Below are 17,480 nucleotides of genomic sequence, written 5' to 3'. Positions count from 1 at the left end.
ATCGATGGTATCTTATACATGAATTAATCATTTAACGAAATTAAATTCATTTATATAATATGCACAAATGAGGGTAAATCTTCAAATACAGCAACACTTATTTTCAAAGAATAAACATTTAACAGAACTGTTAGGCTATTCAATATAAATCAAATCAAATATTTCTATACTCCCTAAGCAATATTCTAACTAAGCGATGAATTTAGTATAAATATGTGAAAGTTAAATAAAAGTATGCTGTATATGAAAATATAACCTCTAATATTTTTTGGTGTATCGACGTATATCTTTTCTCATCTTCAAGAGAAATAAAAAAAAGAGCGTGTGTGCCGAGCATACGAGTTAGAAGTGTAAATTTCAAGATTCAAAGATACCAAAATCGTCGCCTTAGTACATTACGTGACCTTGAAATTTTACTCTTAACTCGTCTAAAGAAGTTCCACATCAAAAGTAATTACATCACTATTCATTCCAAACGAAATAATTAAATACATCTGCACCCCTTTAAGAATCGAAAGAAATTTACCCAGTCTTCATCTTGCGTTATCTATGATGAAGGAAAATGACGTCACAACGCGTACGTTACCAGGTTACTAACGTCATGAAATGTTAATAGGGTTTGTACAGCTATAAACTTTATGCGTACTATAAATAAGGTCGAAATTCTTTTTCACATATTTAGTTAATAAGTTACAGTACACATAAAATAAAAAAGTAAAGTATATCTAATATTCCCGCATCTTGTTTACGCAAAACTTTCCCGTGGGCGCCTAATAAGTGTCCGTTACTTTTAAGAAATGAGAAAAGCCTGTGGGATGCGTATGAAGCCGTCAGTCGAGCCTATTTTTAGAAATATGAAAATGTAGGCTAGGTTTAATTTTCGAGCTGATTAGATTTCATGGTCTATACAAATATTTAAGTGTCGGTGACGGCATAACATAAAATTAATTTATTGTTTACTAGCTGTCCACCCGCGGCTTCGCCCGCGCATTCAGAGAAAAACCCGCATAGTTCCCGTTCCCGTGGGATTTTCGGGATAAAACCTATCCTATGTCCCGGGGTAAAAAGTAGCCTATGTCCTTTCTCGGGTATCAAAATATCTCTATACCAAATTTCATGCAAATTGGTTCAGTAGTTAAGGCGTGATTGAGTAACAGACAGACAGTTTGGTAGATAATTACTACTATTATTTTATAATAAAAAAAATCGATTATTTAAAAAATATTAACCTTGTACTTATTTAAAAAAGGCTACCTAGGCACACGTTTTCTTCCATTGAATAGGTAACTATATGTGGTCTTTCCATATTGCCATCTTAGACATATTTTATATTCGTCCATGATATTGCTTAAATAAATTTTAATATAAAAAAGACGTGTGGCACTCGGGGACTGCCGCGGTAAAGCTATTGCATGCTATGCCTACAAGCCACACCTCCGTGCCCGTCGGAGTGGGGTGCGTGAGGTTTTTTCGTTACGGAATTTCTGGATACGGTCCCCACGCCAAAGGCCCGCGATAGAAGCTATGCAATAGCTTAAAATATCAGTATTTACCTACCTGAATAACTTTTACGCACATTATTGCACGCCTCTTATGCGAAGCGTTGAGGTGGGTACTACTGTCACTTCGCGCAAAACATCTGATTTTTCAAACTTAAAATGTCTTTATGTATCATACATTGCACTTGTAAGATAATACATACACACACATATTAAGAAAAAACACTATTTTTAACGTTCATGATATTTTTGATGTCATTTTTGTTATTTAAACTAGTTAAAAAACAGTTTAAAAAAGTTCTGTCTTGGACGTCCGTGTGTCTGTATGTGCGGATCCTTTTTCTTGTTAACACGATAGCTTTTTCTCTTACGCTTGAGTATGCTCAGGAATAGAACCCTTTCATTTTTCAGGGTCTGATTCGATGTGGTTTAATTGTTATTAAATAAACAAAAATAATTATTAATAAATATTTATTAAAAAAAAATTATGAGGCGTGCACTTTTGGATTTTCCAAATTATTTTCCTTATTACCCCAGAGGGATTCCCAACTTTCTTAGAAGAGGGTATCGACTCGTTTTGTTTATAACAAAACTTATAATTATTAAAACGGGATTTCCATTCTAATTTCGTTGTAATATTTTGTAATTAATAGAAAAGATGATATTATATATTTATAAATCTTTGCAAAAAAATTGTAACTAACAATAAACAGATTCTACTTTTACTTTCTAAAGCCATAGTATAAATAATTATACGAGCTTTAGTTTAACATAATTACCGTGGCTCTTAATTTAACAAAAGAAAATAGTACAACTACACACACACACACTCATTCATTCACTTATACACATACATCTGCACACGTATTATATTTGTAAACTTTAGTTAAGGAAGAGCGGGTCCTCCTGACACAGGTTTTTGTAAACTTACTAGGACTCATCCACTTTCTGCATTTGAAAATTGTGTGAATGAAATAATTATATATTTTTCATTTTCATTTTTCCTTTTCATTTTCTACTAGAAAGGAAAGGAACTATTATCACAGGTTTCCAAGACTGCCTCACTGAGGGAGGCGGTCATGGTACGATAGGTGTCTACGGTAGGTGTTGTCCCAAGTTAATGAATTTTTTATCTGTTCTAATAATTATTCAGATAGTTTGTACTACGAATTAGTTTATTCGTAGATTTCGTTATATGGTTATTACAAAAAAAAATCTGAGAGGTCGCACGTGTAAAACCACGCGGGAAATACATTGAGAGAGAAATGAGTTACGTCTATATCTAAAATTAAATATAGTTTATTTAATACATGAGTAACTAGGTACATTGTGTTTTTATTTAATTCTCCTGTTTATACTCTATTCTTTACAATAAACCTACAGAATAATTTACATTAGGTACCTATAGGTACCTATACAGAAAACAACTAGACTAGGTTCTTACTTACTTACATTAGTTTATTATTTTCACATTAAATCACGTTAGAAATTTATAATAATACCTTCCTATTATAATAAATACGTCAATTTAATACCTAAAGTACCTAACAACAACAACTTAGTACCTGTGCAAAATATCTTGTTTAAAGCGTTGTGCCACTTTTGCGTCAAAACCAACGCTCCGTCGAATCCTGTATTGCACTATATGGAGTTGAGCCTCACCCGCTATTCTAATACTCATAGATTTAGGATATATTCGACTAGAAAACACCACCTCCCCATCTCCACAGAAGACTTCTACAGAACTAGCATCGACGAAAATTCTCAAATGTATGAAATCTTTGGGAGACCAATACGCACGACGTACGCCATCTACCCCGCCACGATCTACGGTTATATATTCATGTTCTGCCGAATATCCAATCGTGAAGCGGCCCTCGTTCTTCCACTCAAAAATAATCCCAACATCAGCATCAACGGAACGCGAGTCAGCGATTAACTCAAACGACCTTGCTTCTGCGTCAAATACCTCACCAGGACTGTAAAAGGCATTTTCTAATACTTCGGATCTAAGCTCAACCATTTCTCGTATCGGTGATAACAAAAGACGCCCATCTTTATTCATATTAACTTCCCTAATAATAGTTAACATGCTCGCCCATCCCTCAGTAGACTCGACAAAATTACTCTCCCACATACCGAGCCAGGCCACCATTAATATTCTATCGTCTGGAGCGCGCAAAGTTTTTGCACCATAAAAGTCATGTCCATAGTCCAACTCGTAGAAGGTAGCTGTAGAAACTTCAAGATCTTCAAACCTTGCCCGCTGGTAATTAAAAAAACAAACTACATAACCGTTTTGATAGAGATTTCTAAACCTGTATCCATCTGCTTCGATCCCTTGCACAGATAAGATCAGAACATGGTATCCATCTATTTCAAATAAATCAGGATTCTCCCATATGTAACCCATATCTCCGAAAGATTCAACAAGAGTTCCGTTATGTTTCCAATTAAACATATCAGTAGACGTGTAGAGTACTAACTGGCCATTCCATTGTCTTGAGGTGGTGCCAACAATCATATACCATACATTTCTAAATCTCCATACCTTTGGGTTTCGTATTTCTCCCATACCATTCGGCGAGTCCCTGACAAGAGGGTTGTATAGATACTTCTGAAAGATTAAGCCGTTGCCACTGAGAGCAACATTCTGCGTCTGCATACTTTCTTTCTCAGATACGTGACCAGTATAAAAAAGGGTCAGAAAATTCTTTCGCACAAGAGCTGTTCCTGCCAGGCAGCCGTGTTTATCATAGTAATCCTTCGGTATCAATGCTGCAGGATAATGCACCCATTCTATTAGATCCGAACTTATAGCATGCCCCCAACTCATACGACCCCATGCTCCATTATAGGGATGATATTGATAAAATATATGATACTGTCGCTTGAAAATTGTGAAACCAGCAGGGTTGCTTATCCAACCATCTGGGGCAATAATGTGATATATGGGCCGGTATTTTCTACTTAATGTAGACTCCCTTTGATTGATAAATGTTTCAATATAACTCGTATCATCGACAAATTCTCCAGACACTGCACAGAAGCCCACTAGAAAGATAAAGACGTCCATCTCCATTTAGATCCAAAACGAGACTGTTGAAAGAACTAATTCATAATGAATCAGTTCCTAGAAAATGATGAATGCATATGAGATCATGTGAAAGGAAACAATCGACAATATTTATAAATATTTTCTAATGTATTATCTAATAGCTGTACCCCAAAATAATTATATTGTACACATCTTACGCTGAATAGACGTAACACATGCTTTTATAAATATTATGATGCCATACTTGGAATCATTTTCCTAAACTTATTACGAAGAAACTAAGAACTCTTAAAAAATAAATAATGAACCTCAATAGTTCCTCATAGTTCTTTTCACAGATAGTTATACTTATATCTAATACAAAAGCTAATTTTATTAATAAAAGTAGGAATGATTGACTGAATACAAAATAATTCAATAAATTCTAATCAATAATACATTTTTATTTTCGCCATTAAGTATGTCACTGCATAGTGATAAGGCCGCCCTTTGTGCTTTTGTTTATTGTAAACTGTTATTTTATGTACCTGATTTATTGGACAATAAAGTGTTAAATAAATAAATATGTCGGATAGGAAATAAAAGAAAGTATTCAATAAGATAAATATTTATTTATGACATAAATTCTTAATACATACACAAAATATGGTCACCACAATATATAAATTATATTAAAACCTAAGTAACTAGTGATTAAATATTGCCATAATATATCACAGAAATATCATTTTGGTAAATAAATTTAGATTCTCTTAAAATGTATTCGATGCAAATAATAAAAATACCAGTAATGGGGTAAACAAAAACATTTGTAAAAATATTTTTTTTGTCACATTGCTATAGCAATGAACGAATAACGGAATTTCTGAGCTAACCTTTTTTTAATTCGTCAAAAATTCTTTAATAGACTGGAATAAATAAATCCTTGGAATTTTTTATTTATTTATTTTTTAAATATTTGTATTGGGAAACTTTTTTTTGTAGAAAATACCTATTGTTTGTCTCGTTTGATAAGAAAATATACAAACTTTTAGCTACTATAGGTACCATTTCTTTAAACCTAATTTTATTCGAGTTTCGAGCACCTTTACATTCTTTCAAATATATGTGATATATAATGGAATGTTTATCTTTAGTTAATATGAATTATGCCTTAATTATTTTAAATTCCCAGCACCAAAATATACATGAATATCAAATTGTTGCCTTAAAATATACTTACATATTCATACAATTAGGAAATACACTGGTATATATTTTTACAATTTTAGAATGCTACTGTGTATCTCCATAGCTAGGTTAGATTTGATTGTGTGTGGGGTGGGTTTCACTGTCATTTGTATTTTGGAATGAAGTTCCTTATCGCGCGTTGTGAAAGGGGGCTAGACGGAAAAAATTCTTACGAAAAGTTGTCACGACACTTTTGCTAGAGTTGTAAGCCGTGCGGCCGTGCGACGTGCGCGGGGTTCTCTGTCTGTCTCTCTCTAACTTAACATTTCGTTCCATCCGGATGTCCCTTGACATCGCTCAAGTTTTTTTATATAATTATTTTTAAGATATAGGTAGATAGTTTTCTTGTCTTTTTGTCTATGATCAGGATTGTCTATCGATGGTTAGTGTTGGGTTTAGCATTGTGCCGCAGCGCTGTGTGCAAGACAGCTTAGCAAGCCGCGATACGCGTGAAAATACGCGGTGCCGTGCGCGTGCAGCAGCTCGGGGAACAACTCCAGCGCTATTATGATATCCTGGTACTTTTTGAATTTAATTATTAAGATTCGCATGTTTTTAATGTTTTGTTTGTTATATTGTCGCTTATAAATTTTATTTTGTTGCATTAATAAGATACAACGACATTTTTTTTTCGATAATAATTACCGTGTCAATATTTAGTTGCATATTACGCACGTTTATTTATAATTAGGGTTATCTATCGATGGTTGGGTTTAGCGTTATGCCGCAGCGCAGTATGCAGGTCGCCGCAGCAAGCCGCGATATGCGTATGCGCGGTGCCGTGCGCGTGTAGCAGCTCGGGGAGCGACTCCAGCGCTATTATGATATCCTGGTACTTTTTGATTTTAATTATTTAAGATTTGTATATTTGTTTGTCATTTATAATTTTTATTTTGTTGTAAGACTTTTTTTTCTTAATAAATATACTGTGTCAATATTTAGCATAATATTGTCAAGGCATATGTTTGTCTATCGATGGTTGGGTTTAGCGTTATGCCGCAGCGCAGTATGCAGATCGGCCCAGCAGGCAGCGATTCGTGCGTGCGCGGTGCCGTGTGCGTGCAATAGCTCGGGGAGCGACTCGAGTGCTGATAGAGCGTACACTCGCGCTATCCTGGCCTCCTAGTATATTGAAAAAAAAACCACATATTTAAAATATGTTCTAATTAACATTGTGATGTTATCCATTTTGTACCGTGTAGGTATGATAATTTTAATTTTTTGAAGTGAAACTTCTTTATCTGGGTTGGAAAAAAAATTAGTGTAACATTTTTCCGTTATGCGCCATCTTGTTTTTATTCCTACCACGCGTGATTGACGTATTTCTGAAAAGTTGCATATAGAAAATTATTTTTTGAAAAATAAGGACATAAAGAAGTTTCACTTCTTACGTGTGTACACTAGTATACGCACACATTTTTTTGTGTGTAATTTATATTAATGTGTATCTGTACAAATAAATGTATTATTTTCTTTCTTTCTTTTGATGTCATTGCATTCCGAAAAAACATGTGAAAATTGTACTAAAAAAATAACACACTATTAACATTACAAAAACAAATGATATCTATATTGATCGATACGATTAAAAAAAACAAATATTCTAATTTTCAAAACACGATTTATTTTTTTTATCATATATTTCTGTTATTTTTAAAACTTACCTCAACTGCGCACTTCATCGCATACCGATGCCGCTCACGCAACAGGTGCGACGCGGCACTATGCGGCGCACTAGCAGCTGCCGCAGAACGTTCAGCATGGAGGCCACGTGTGAGTCGCGAACATAGCTCTCTGTATGCTAATAGCGCGTCTAGTGCGAGTAGGAGGCGCTGAATGGACTCATCGTCGGAGGGCTCGGGGGATTCACCCATGTCGAGCGCCAATCTTTGGAAAAATGAGAAAAAAATGGTAAAAAAATCTATAGAAACTTTGAAAAAATGATACTTATAAGTAGTTTATAGGATTTTAACGAAACAATCTCAACGGCGACACACTAAAGAGACAATACGACACTGTGAATTGCAATGGTTAAGTAGCCCACGTTCCACGTGCAAGTGACATGTCGCAATCTCCGATACCACCATGCGTTCTGCGTGCAAGCTATGCAGACAAATAAATAGAAAAAAAAAGACGGGTTGCACTCCGGGAGTGCCGGCAGAAGTGAAAACTTGATTATTAACGTTCAGCATGTTTGATATTTTGGAATGGTATCCGTCTTACGCATGGAATATAAGGGCTAAAAAAAAATCCGTCTTACGCTTTTTCGATCAGGCCACGTGTCTGTGCCTGACGCGAGTTTAAGATTTTATACCCAACGCCGCTAAAGAAGTTTTCACTTCAAAAAAAAAACTAAAAACCAACTACTCACTGGGCAGCAGCCTTCAGTGCCTCTCGGATACTGCCCCACCGCGGAGAGTCCGCAGCGGCCGGTGCAGATAGCGCGTGTAGTCCTGCGCCTAGTTCGCGGATATCTGCCCGCTCTGCTTCGCAACGGCCTTCAGCTAAATTGCGAAAAAAAAATTAAAAGGAATAAAAAAAAATATTATTTCATAGCCGCATCTAGTTCAACTATAATATATGCATACATGTTAATTTACTTAGAAGCTCTTTTGAGTATTATCTAAGGCATATTTTATATATTTTCATAGTAAGACACACCTTTCTCAAATATCTTGCTAAGTCTCCCCAAACCGAGCTGCACAAGTCGGAGTTGCTCTTGTTCGCCCGCAAATGTAGCTTCCATTTCATCCGTCGTCATATCCCTCTGCAATAAATATTTTACTAAGTAATTATCTCATGAGTTTAATCCAAAAAATTTTATGTGAATATTAGTGCTATCTCTTTCACGTACTAGCCATATAAAATTTAAAAGTTGTAGGAAAAAAGTAACTTTGTAGAGATTTTTATCATTGACAAACACTATTCTAATTCACTTATATGATAATTACCTAAATTAATTAGCTACGCAATCTACCAGCTAATTATTATTACAACAATCAACTCACAGAGCTATCCTCCTGCGTGCCAGCGAGCACAAACTCATCATGCTTTGGCTTATCCAATTTCGGATTGGACTCGCACAGGAACGTCCGTAGATCAGCATCATGTGCCAACACTGGGTGACGCGCGACGAGAGTTAACCAACGTTGTAAAGCCGCACGACGACGTTGTAAGAATACAGGACTGCCACCGCCAACGACCACGCGTTTGGGAGGTAAACCGCATATTGCCCTGTTAATGTGTTATTTTGGTAAATTGTAAAGAAAATCCAAAGTTTTTGTACTTCCTTTCACTATAGAAAAAAGTTTGATTTTAACAGACTTTAATGGGACATGGCCCATGGGACATCCGTTCAGTGGTGTGAGGCGTGAGTTACTTTCGCATTAAAAATCTTTTATTTTAGCAGAACTATCTTTGTTTCCGAATCTTTGTTTTTAATGCATTTTATTTTTAATATGAAGTCACATTCAGTGTGCAAGTACAATAAAAAACACATTCAAAAATACAATATATTGTCCTAAAATATTATTAAAAAAAAATTAAATTTGAAATTGCAACAGAGGATGTGACTAAAGCCATTTATACCCTGATAAGGATTTATCAAAGTTACCTATAATGGTAACAGTATCCACCCACAATATTTTAAATAATAATTATATTTATACAAAACTAGACACATGGCCTCGCCCGCATATTTAAAGGCTTAACTATCTCCAGACACAAAAACCAATCATAAAATCGTAGTCAAAACACACTTTCGCATTTAAAATATTAGTTAGATTTTTATTCATATAAAATTTTAAACATGCTATTTTATTTTTATTTTATTGAGATGCTCTCTTAAAAACTTGGGCTAAGAAGGTTTGTTTATATTTATTTATGGTTGTTTAAAATTATAATAAAGAATAAATGATATAGTTACTTTAATAGATTTTTAAATGAGTATAAAATTACACAGTAATTTACAATAACTACACTAACATTCAAACATGCTATCAATAAATTCATTTCATAATAATTAAAAATCAAAAATTTAAAGTCAAATTTATTCGCCACGTAAAATAATTTGCTATTGATACAATTAACACATTTCATTACACACCTGTACGGATATTTAGCAGCAAGCACGTCATACAGCTGAGCAAACTCATTGTAACGTCTTGTCACAGTGGTGCCATGTCTGCGGGAACTCACATAATATTCACAATGTTTTAAAATTAAACCCTTCCGTTCAGGAACCAGTTCAACGCTTATTACATCTGTTGCTTCTAAATCCTCAAATGTTACTTCTTCTACACTCCTCGACATTGTTTATTATTCTGTAAAAATAAAAGTATTAACAATACTATTTGATATAAAAAATAATAATTCTAAAGATCATTCAATTATAACACTAAAATATATTTTTTTTTTTATGTTTAATTCTATATACAAACCTTTAATGATGTTTATGCGACAAATAAGCATTCGCCATATGAATATCGTACTCGGTGTCGATTTCTAAGCTCTCGTATTGCGTTACTTCACATATCGTACAACTGTAATTTACATACACAGAGCAATTTTAAGAATTTATTTTTTATTTCACTGTAACACGTACACAATACGTAACGTAGTAATTTTATACAGGATTTTATTTAAGAATCAGATTTGTCTTAACAATATTAAGTAAGAAAGTTTACATAGAAAAACTTAGAAAATAACTTGTTTCGCAAAGTTCGAAACTATTCCGAAACTTTTTTGATGTTTTATTGACAGTTCTCGTCAGCCGTAGAGGGAGAATGGTTCATTCTCACTCTACGTCGTCAGCGGTCAGCTGTCGTCTGTGAAGTGTGAACGTAAATGTCAATTGCACATTATTGAGGCGACGTCTATATTATTATCTGTGGTATATTCAAACTGATATGGATGATAAAAAAATAGGACTCATCTCGGGACTCATTCAAGGAGTAGTAATAGAAAAGTGTTGTTTAATAGGATATCGAATATAGATAAGGATTTCTTAGTAAATACAAGGTAAATACTAACTTATTATTTTGTAAGAAACCTTGAAGCACGATAGATTTTCTCGAAATATAAAATGCTCCGGTTTCTATAAACTCGCCATTCCAATCTTGACGTCGGGGTCGTCTCGTAGGATGAAAATTTACTGGATAAACTTTTTGATCACATAAATTCCAACGAAGTTTATAGCTCCTACAATAGACGGAAAGTAAATAAAATAGAGTGCTTAAAAAATGTGTGGTCCACAACTTTGAGTTTATAATTTGTCGTAAGTAAGTAAAGGAAAATAATTAAATTTTATTACACTGCAGTCGTGTGACTGTACCTAATGCCGGACTTCGTTATTCTAACTTAAAATTATACGTCTTATCCTACTTGTTCATTTATTTGTAAGTACCTCGTTACTGAGAAAATGCAGTCGTACGGCTTCGGGCTATCAAGTTTCTCTAGGGATCGTTTTATATGTTTAGAGTTAGTGAATGGCGAAGTCACTTGCAATAGAACTAAAATATCCACTTCCGGCCTGTATTCAAGAAATTCTTGCACACCCCATATAGAAGGAGCCCAATCTGTTGCAGTCGCATAACTTCTCTTGAAAATTTGCACTCGTCCTAAAAACAAATATAGAATACACTTCGTTTACACAAAAAAAAAATACAAATAAATGTCGTAAAGATATTTCTGGTTCGTACCGTTTAGAAAATACTAAATCTTATTAAATGCTACATTTTTTGTGTATCCCGAGTTCGGTGTTAATCCAACATAGTCTACTTACATTTGCATCATAATATGTACATACTTTTAACACCTTCCAAGGCTATCAAAGGATGATCGGTGGATACCGTAATATCTTCAAGACCCGCATTCTGCGCGGCAAAGATGGCGCGGGACAAAAGGGTAATCCCTCCAACTTCACGAAGGTTCTTTAAACGAATTCCTTTCGATCCTCCACGGGCTAGAATTAGCAAAGAAATCTTCTCAGGAATACAATGATGAAGACTAAAATAACAAAAAAAATGCGTTTTACATTTTATATTACAATTCACACTATCTGTTCGTCTATCTTTTCAAGTTATAGCCAAAAACTACTGCACCAATTTTAATACTGTATACACCAATGAATAGCGTGGTTCTCGAGGAAGGATTTAGCATATAATTCCTTAATTTTAAAATAAGGCAGATAACGCAAGCGAAGCCACGGACGGAAAGCTAGTCGGTTATAAGTTTGTAAAAGTGCTCGTAGTATTACGTAAATAGCTACTTACATTAAGAACAAAGTGATGATAGTGACCCGCATGTTTGGCAACCCAAATAACAACTACCGTATAGATCAGTTTGCTCATTGTCACTAATGGACAATATCCTTATTTGATAAGTAGGTCTAATCTTTGATACAAGAGCGTAGTTCTTGTATAAGTTCAAATAACGGTGTTCTTTAAAGTTGATTCCTTTGTCCTAATGTTGTTTAAATATCTAGGGGGTGTTAACAAGGGGGTGGGGGATAATATTGATATTCTAATCTCAGGCCATTAGGGAGAAGATGTGAAAGTTAGAATTACAAATTCAATAACGCTATAATTTCCATTATTCATTTTTGTAAGAGAAAATCATTAATTCACATCTTCACATATCCATAATCTAACATTATCTGGCAGTCGAGTAAATACATAGATTATCAACTTTTTATTTAGTGTTTACGTTTGCGCAAAATAAATCTTTCATTTGCATTTTAGTTTAGGTAGCGACGAATATTTCTAATGCTCTACTCATACTTTAGTACGCATAGGTAGATCTCACGGCACGTAAGTTTAGCGCTCATATTGAAGTGGAGGGGATCTATTTGAACGAAATAAAGGCGAACTTGCCGTAAAACATTGAAGGTCACCGCTAGACTTACGTGCCGCGACTTATACTGTCGAGCCCTTAGTCTAGCCCATAATAAAATTAATTACTACCTAATTAATTTATCGATATTTAAATAATTTTAATAAAATTATGAATGAAATATAGAGAATAATTACTAGCAGACGGAAAATGCGGAAAACGACTGGGTAGCTATCGCGGCCCCTCAATCATGTACAATGTCCATAGTTAAATATTATACAATTTCTTTATTTTTTATTAAATTCATCGAGATTTAAAATATAATCGAATAGTGTATTAGGGCCTTATATTTGAAAGCCGTCAAGTTAGTACTTCACTCACCCTTGGGGCCTTGACAGTTCACTTTGTTGTTGACAGTTGACACTTGACAGTTGACAGTAAATATAAGTCGCGGGTATGCTTGTGAAATACAAATTTTAATCTTTATAATTATTTAAAAACGTAATATTGTAGAAAAAGTAACAGCGATCACAAAGAAAAAAAAACGACATTGTTCTTTGATCTTCCAAGAAATATTTTTATAAGCTTTTTTTTAACAAAATGCAGACGGTTGAGGAGCTGAATGAAGAAGTTAAAAAGGTCGATAAAGAACTCGCTAAAGTAGAAGCAGAAATATCCAAATGGAGAAATAAGCAACGGGAATTACACGAAAGGAAAAGCGCTCTCAAGAAATCTATAAATAAATTAAAATCGGATACATTAGCCCAAGTAGATTGGGGTGGTAATAAATACGAATGGTCGGAAGATGTTCAAAATACACTTAAAAATATATTTAAGATAGATTCGTTTAGACCTAAGCAGTTAAGTGCTATAAATTCCACACTTTCGGGGCAACATGCGATAGTTGTTATGCCCACTGGAGCTGGGAAAAGTCTTTGCTATCAACTACCAGCGCTTATAAAACCCGGAATTACAATAGTTATATCTCCCTTAGTTTCACTTATGGAGGATCAAGTGCGATCATTGAAAAAGAAAAATATTCCAGCTATGCTCATGACTAGTACAAGCCCTAAAGATGAGACTGCTGCAGCTTTGAATCTGTTAAAAGATAAAAATACAAATATCAAGTTACTCTATGTAACACCAGAAAGATTGGCAAAGAGTAAAAGATTCATGGCCAATTTACAAAAATGTTTTGCTGAAGGTAGATTACAGAGAATAGCAATTGATGAAGTGCACTGCTGTTCACAATGGGGACATGATTTTAGACCTGACTACAAATTTCTAGGAATTTTATCCAATATGTTTCCTAATGTACCTATATTAGGATTAACAGCCACAGCTACAGCCCATGTTCTTAATGATGTCCAAAAAATACTTAATATACAAGGATGTCTAGTTATCAAATCAACATTTAATAGGCCAAATCTTTACTATAGGATATTAGAAAAACCAACATCACAAGATGAATGCCTGAATATACTTGAAAAACTACTTAAATATAGGTATAAGGATGAAAGTGGCATAATTTATACAAATAGTATAAAAGATGCTGAGGATATAGCCGATGGATTAAGAAAAAGGGGCTTAAAAGTAGGATGTTACCATGCCAATATGGAATCTGCATCAAGGTCAAAAGTGCATATGAAATGGCATGATAAGCACTACCAAGCTATTGTTGCCACAGTAGCTTTTGGCATGGGTATCGATAAACCTGATGTAAGATTTGTTATACATCATACAATCAGTAAATCTATGGAGAATTATTACCAAGAGAGTGGAAGAGCTGGCAGAGATGGTCAGAGAGCAGAATGTATAACATTATATAGAATGCAGGACATGTTTAAAGTTAGTGCTATGGTGTTCTCATCTGTTGGAAGTTTAGAACATTTGTATGGAATGGTGAAATATTGTCTTAACGGATCACTATGTAGGCGACAACTAATAGCTCAACATTTTGACGAAGATTGGGGCAATTCTGATTGTAATAAAATGTGTGATGTTTGTTGCAATACAAGTAGTAGTACAAAAGAATTATCATTGGAATCACACCTTAAAACTTTGGCAAATATAATAGACAATGCAGACAAACAGCAAACAAAATTAACAGCACAAAAGCTTATAGATGCCTGGTTCCTCAAAGGCCCTGTCCCATTGAGACACAGTGGAAAAGAGCCAAATTTCTCCAGAAACTTAGCTGAGGATGTAATTGCATATTTGTTAATAGAAGGTTATATAGTTGAAGATTTCCACTTCACCGCATATTCTACTGTTGTTTATTTAAAGAAAGGTCCAAATATGGAGGCAATTAATGATGCCAACTTCACATTCAAAATGCCAATTAGAAAATATACTGAATTTCATTTGGATAGACCAGCTCCTAAGGATTTTGAACAAATATCTGATACAAATGAAGCAACTAATTCTGTGAAAAGAAAATCTAGTAAATCTAGTGATAAACCAGCAAAAAAGACAAAACCTATAATAATAGATGATGATGATGATGACTGAAACACCATATACATTTCATAATATTTATTGAATTCATGCTAAAAAAGCAATTTAACATATGCTTTCTCCATGGAATCTGCAGCACACAAAATTTGGTAAATGCTCCAAACAAGTTGCGAATAAATATCCATATAAACCATACTTCAGTAATTTTATTATTACAATCTTCTCCTAGGCGAATACTGTAAAGGCGAAAGTTTTTCGTATGCTGCGACATTTTCATCTTTTTTCAATTGCCTCTTTGGAGTCCTTGTTGATTTAGTCTTGTCTGGACTCTTTTTCGATTGATTGGATTTCACTGAAAGTGATAAAATTAAGAATTACTAGTAAAAAAATTACATTTATTGACTGGGCTAAGCTATATAACTTTACTTACTAAAATAAAATAAATAAATAATGCAATGCGGCCGTCTCTTGAAATATCCTTTCAAAGACACAGTTCATTTTTTTTTACTTTTTAGAAACACTAACCTGATTTAGCACTAGCATTTGACCTAACACTAGGAAGGACACTAAATCCAGATCCCTTAGACCTTGCCGTACAAGGCTCGCTCTCCAGTCCTAACGCATCTAGGGCCCTCATGCGTTCAGCTATCTGATCCTTTATCACTTCACGATGTGGAGCACCCTGGCCCAGGTCTTCCATCTCAGCGAGCCATTCTGCTCGTTCTCTTATTTGCGTTACCACTGAAAGTAATCATTTTTGTATTATTGTTATTAATGTGTATAAAATAATTATAATAAAACAACAGGATATATCAATTATTATAATGTTGTTGTTTAAACTTGAATAAGGATTATCGTAGTTTACCTACATAGCGGAGTTATTTCATTTTAGTAACTTGCTTTACATAACATAGGTACGTAACTTTTCATAACTTGCTAAGTACATGACGGTGAAAAAATTTGATCATTTTTTAGAACTAAGTAGTATGTAGAAATTGTTAATTAAAAAAAAAAAACATTCTAATTTTTAATCAGGATTTTTTTTTTGTGTGGTGTCTCTCAATGTTAGCCAGAAGGGCTTCTACATTTTAACGCGGACGCGGGGGTGAACTGAAGGTTCACCCTGGTAGCGACATGCACAAGGGCGTCCCCCCTTGACGGGGATCTCGAACCTCGGCTTGGGCTGTCGCTTGAGTGGAGGAGGCCAGAAGGGCCCTAATCGGACGGGGTTTTAATTAGGAACAATCGGCAGTTACTATGTATAGAGCACTACTATACAATGTTCTAACATGACATAAAATATCTCACACTCATGCCACATCTCCTTTTTGGTGGGTAATCTTGGCGGAGACTTGCGTCTACGAGGAGCAGCTGGTGGTACCTGTCCCTCGTCACCATATTCCATTTTGTGCGCTAAATTGTCTTTTAGCTTCTCGCGGTCTTCCCCGCGTTTTAACGGTCGATAGCTTTGAAAATATTATGCAATTTAATAAATGTATTAAATTTGAAGGAAGAATCTATTTTTACTGGGCGTAACTAGGTAGTTATATAAAACCTAAATATTCATTTTCAAGGCAAATTTATATTATACTAAGTATCCCAATTTCTTTTTTTTATAAGTAGTAACTTACTCCGCAGCTTCATATATTCCAGATTCACGTATAGCTGATAATGAGCGTCGTCGAGATGTTCTAGGTCGAACCATCGGTATTTCAACGCGTGGTGGAGGTTCTTTTTCCTCATATTGGCGAAGGGCTAATGCAGATTTCTTTCGCTGGGCGATTGAAAGTTTAGATTCTTCTAGTAATACTGTAGAAAAATTGTTATGTAGTTACCACCCATAATAAATTTATTTCAGAATACAGTGATTTGCAATATTGCATTCAGGTAACTTACTTTTAAGAAATTGCTGCTGTGTTTTTGAAGGTTCAACAACTCTGGTATGAAAAATACCACCATGTGGAACGCTCTTACTTGGCCAGACTACATTTACATAACCATTTGTATCTGGTGTTTCCATTGATATTACTTAATTATGAAAACAATACATGCGATATTGTAATTAAATAATATACAAAATACGTGTTTGTACAATTTTAAAATATCCCGGGTTACGAAATTGACTAAACAACTTGCATAGACAATATTATTATGGAAAAGTGTGTGGAAAAGCCACCCGCGATTCGCGATCCTAAACGCGAATTTTTGTTTTTCAAACAATCTAAGTCTTGTAATATTAATAATATTTATTTTGATTCGTAATTTTATTAAGAGTATCCTTGGGAAATATTTAAATTATGTTCTGCAAGAAATGAATAAACTAGACTCCAGCCTTGCGACAACCACCTCCGAAAAAAAAAACGAGAAAAATAAAATAGTGGCGGGAAATTTTTATATTGAAATTT

General features: G+C 34.4%; 3 protein-coding genes across 3 annotated transcripts; 1 reads left to right on the top strand and 2 right to left on the bottom strand.

Annotated features, from left to right (window-relative positions):
* Positions 1 to 5,789: 5,789 nt before the first annotated feature.
* On the bottom strand, positions 5,790 to 10,543 carry LOC149906304 (sorting nexin-8-like). Its single transcript, XM_090104801.1, has 7 exons — positions 10,227 to 10,543; positions 9,893 to 10,109; positions 8,796 to 9,021; positions 8,449 to 8,554; positions 8,159 to 8,291; positions 7,452 to 7,674; positions 5,790 to 6,909 (listed from the first exon to the last, which is right to left on the bottom strand). The coding sequence occupies exons 2-7, from the start codon at positions 10,096 to 10,098 to the stop codon at positions 6,757 to 6,759; spliced, it is 1,047 nt and encodes a 348-aa protein (XP_089960927.1). The 5' UTR covers positions 10,099 to 10,109; positions 10,227 to 10,543; the 3' UTR covers positions 5,790 to 6,756.
* A 2,523-nt stretch (positions 10,544 to 13,066) lies between these two features.
* On the top strand, positions 13,067 to 15,270 carry LOC149906303 (ATP-dependent DNA helicase Q1-like). Its single transcript, XM_090104719.1, has one exon. The coding sequence runs from the start codon at positions 13,219 to 13,221 to the stop codon at positions 15,127 to 15,129; it is 1,911 nt and encodes a 636-aa protein (XP_089960845.1). The 5' UTR covers positions 13,067 to 13,218; the 3' UTR covers positions 15,130 to 15,270.
* Positions 15,228 to 17,127, bottom strand: LOC149906302 (UPF0193 protein EVG1 homolog). The gene is made up of 5 exons (XM_090104720.1): positions 16,972 to 17,127; positions 16,707 to 16,884; positions 16,384 to 16,541; positions 15,601 to 15,816; positions 15,228 to 15,427 (listed from the first exon to the last, which is right to left on the bottom strand). The coding sequence occupies exons 1-5, from the start codon at positions 17,093 to 17,095 to the stop codon at positions 15,288 to 15,290; spliced, it is 816 nt and encodes a 271-aa protein (XP_089960846.1). The 5' UTR covers positions 17,096 to 17,127; the 3' UTR covers positions 15,228 to 15,287.
* Between the last annotated feature and the right edge of the window lie 353 nt (positions 17,128 to 17,480).

The sequence above is a fragment of the Colias eurytheme genome, chromosome 8 (assembly GCF_061535395.1).
Source record: "Colias eurytheme isolate Ceu_HAF_F1 chromosome 8, ilColEury1 Martin Lab GWU primary, whole genome shotgun sequence".
In the NCBI taxonomy this organism is placed as follows: Eukaryota; Metazoa; Arthropoda; class Insecta; order Lepidoptera; family Pieridae; genus Colias; species Colias eurytheme.
The sequence above is the reverse complement of the archived record's forward strand: the minus strand, read 5'-3'. Positions and strand labels throughout refer to the sequence as shown.

Coding starts and splice junctions, on each gene's coding strand:
- LOC149906304 (XM_090104801.1), bottom strand. CDS start 10,098: ATGTCGAGGAGTGTAGAAGAAGTAACATTTGAGGATTTAGAAGCAACA. Junction 8,555..8,795: donor GCACGCAGGAGGATAGCTCT/GTGAGTTGATTG, acceptor TATTTATTGCAG/AGGGATATGACGACGGATGA. Junction 6,910..7,451: donor CGATGAAGTGCGCAGTTGAG/GTAAGTTTTAAA, acceptor TCAATATACTAG/GAGGCCAGGATAGCGCGAGT.
- LOC149906303 (XM_090104719.1), top strand. CDS start 13,219: ATGCAGACGGTTGAGGAGCTGAATGAAGAAGTTAAAAAGGTCGATAAA.
- LOC149906302 (XM_090104720.1), bottom strand. CDS start 17,095: ATGGAAACACCAGATACAAATGGTTATGTAAATGTAGTCTGGCCAAGT. Junction 16,885..16,971: donor ACAGCAGCAATTTCTTAAAA/GTAAGTTACCTG, acceptor ATTTTTCTACAG/TATTACTAGAAGAATCTAAA. Junction 15,428..15,600: donor AAATGCTAGTGCTAAATCAG/GTTAGTGTTTCT, acceptor TATCACTTTCAG/TGAAATCCAATCAATCGAAA.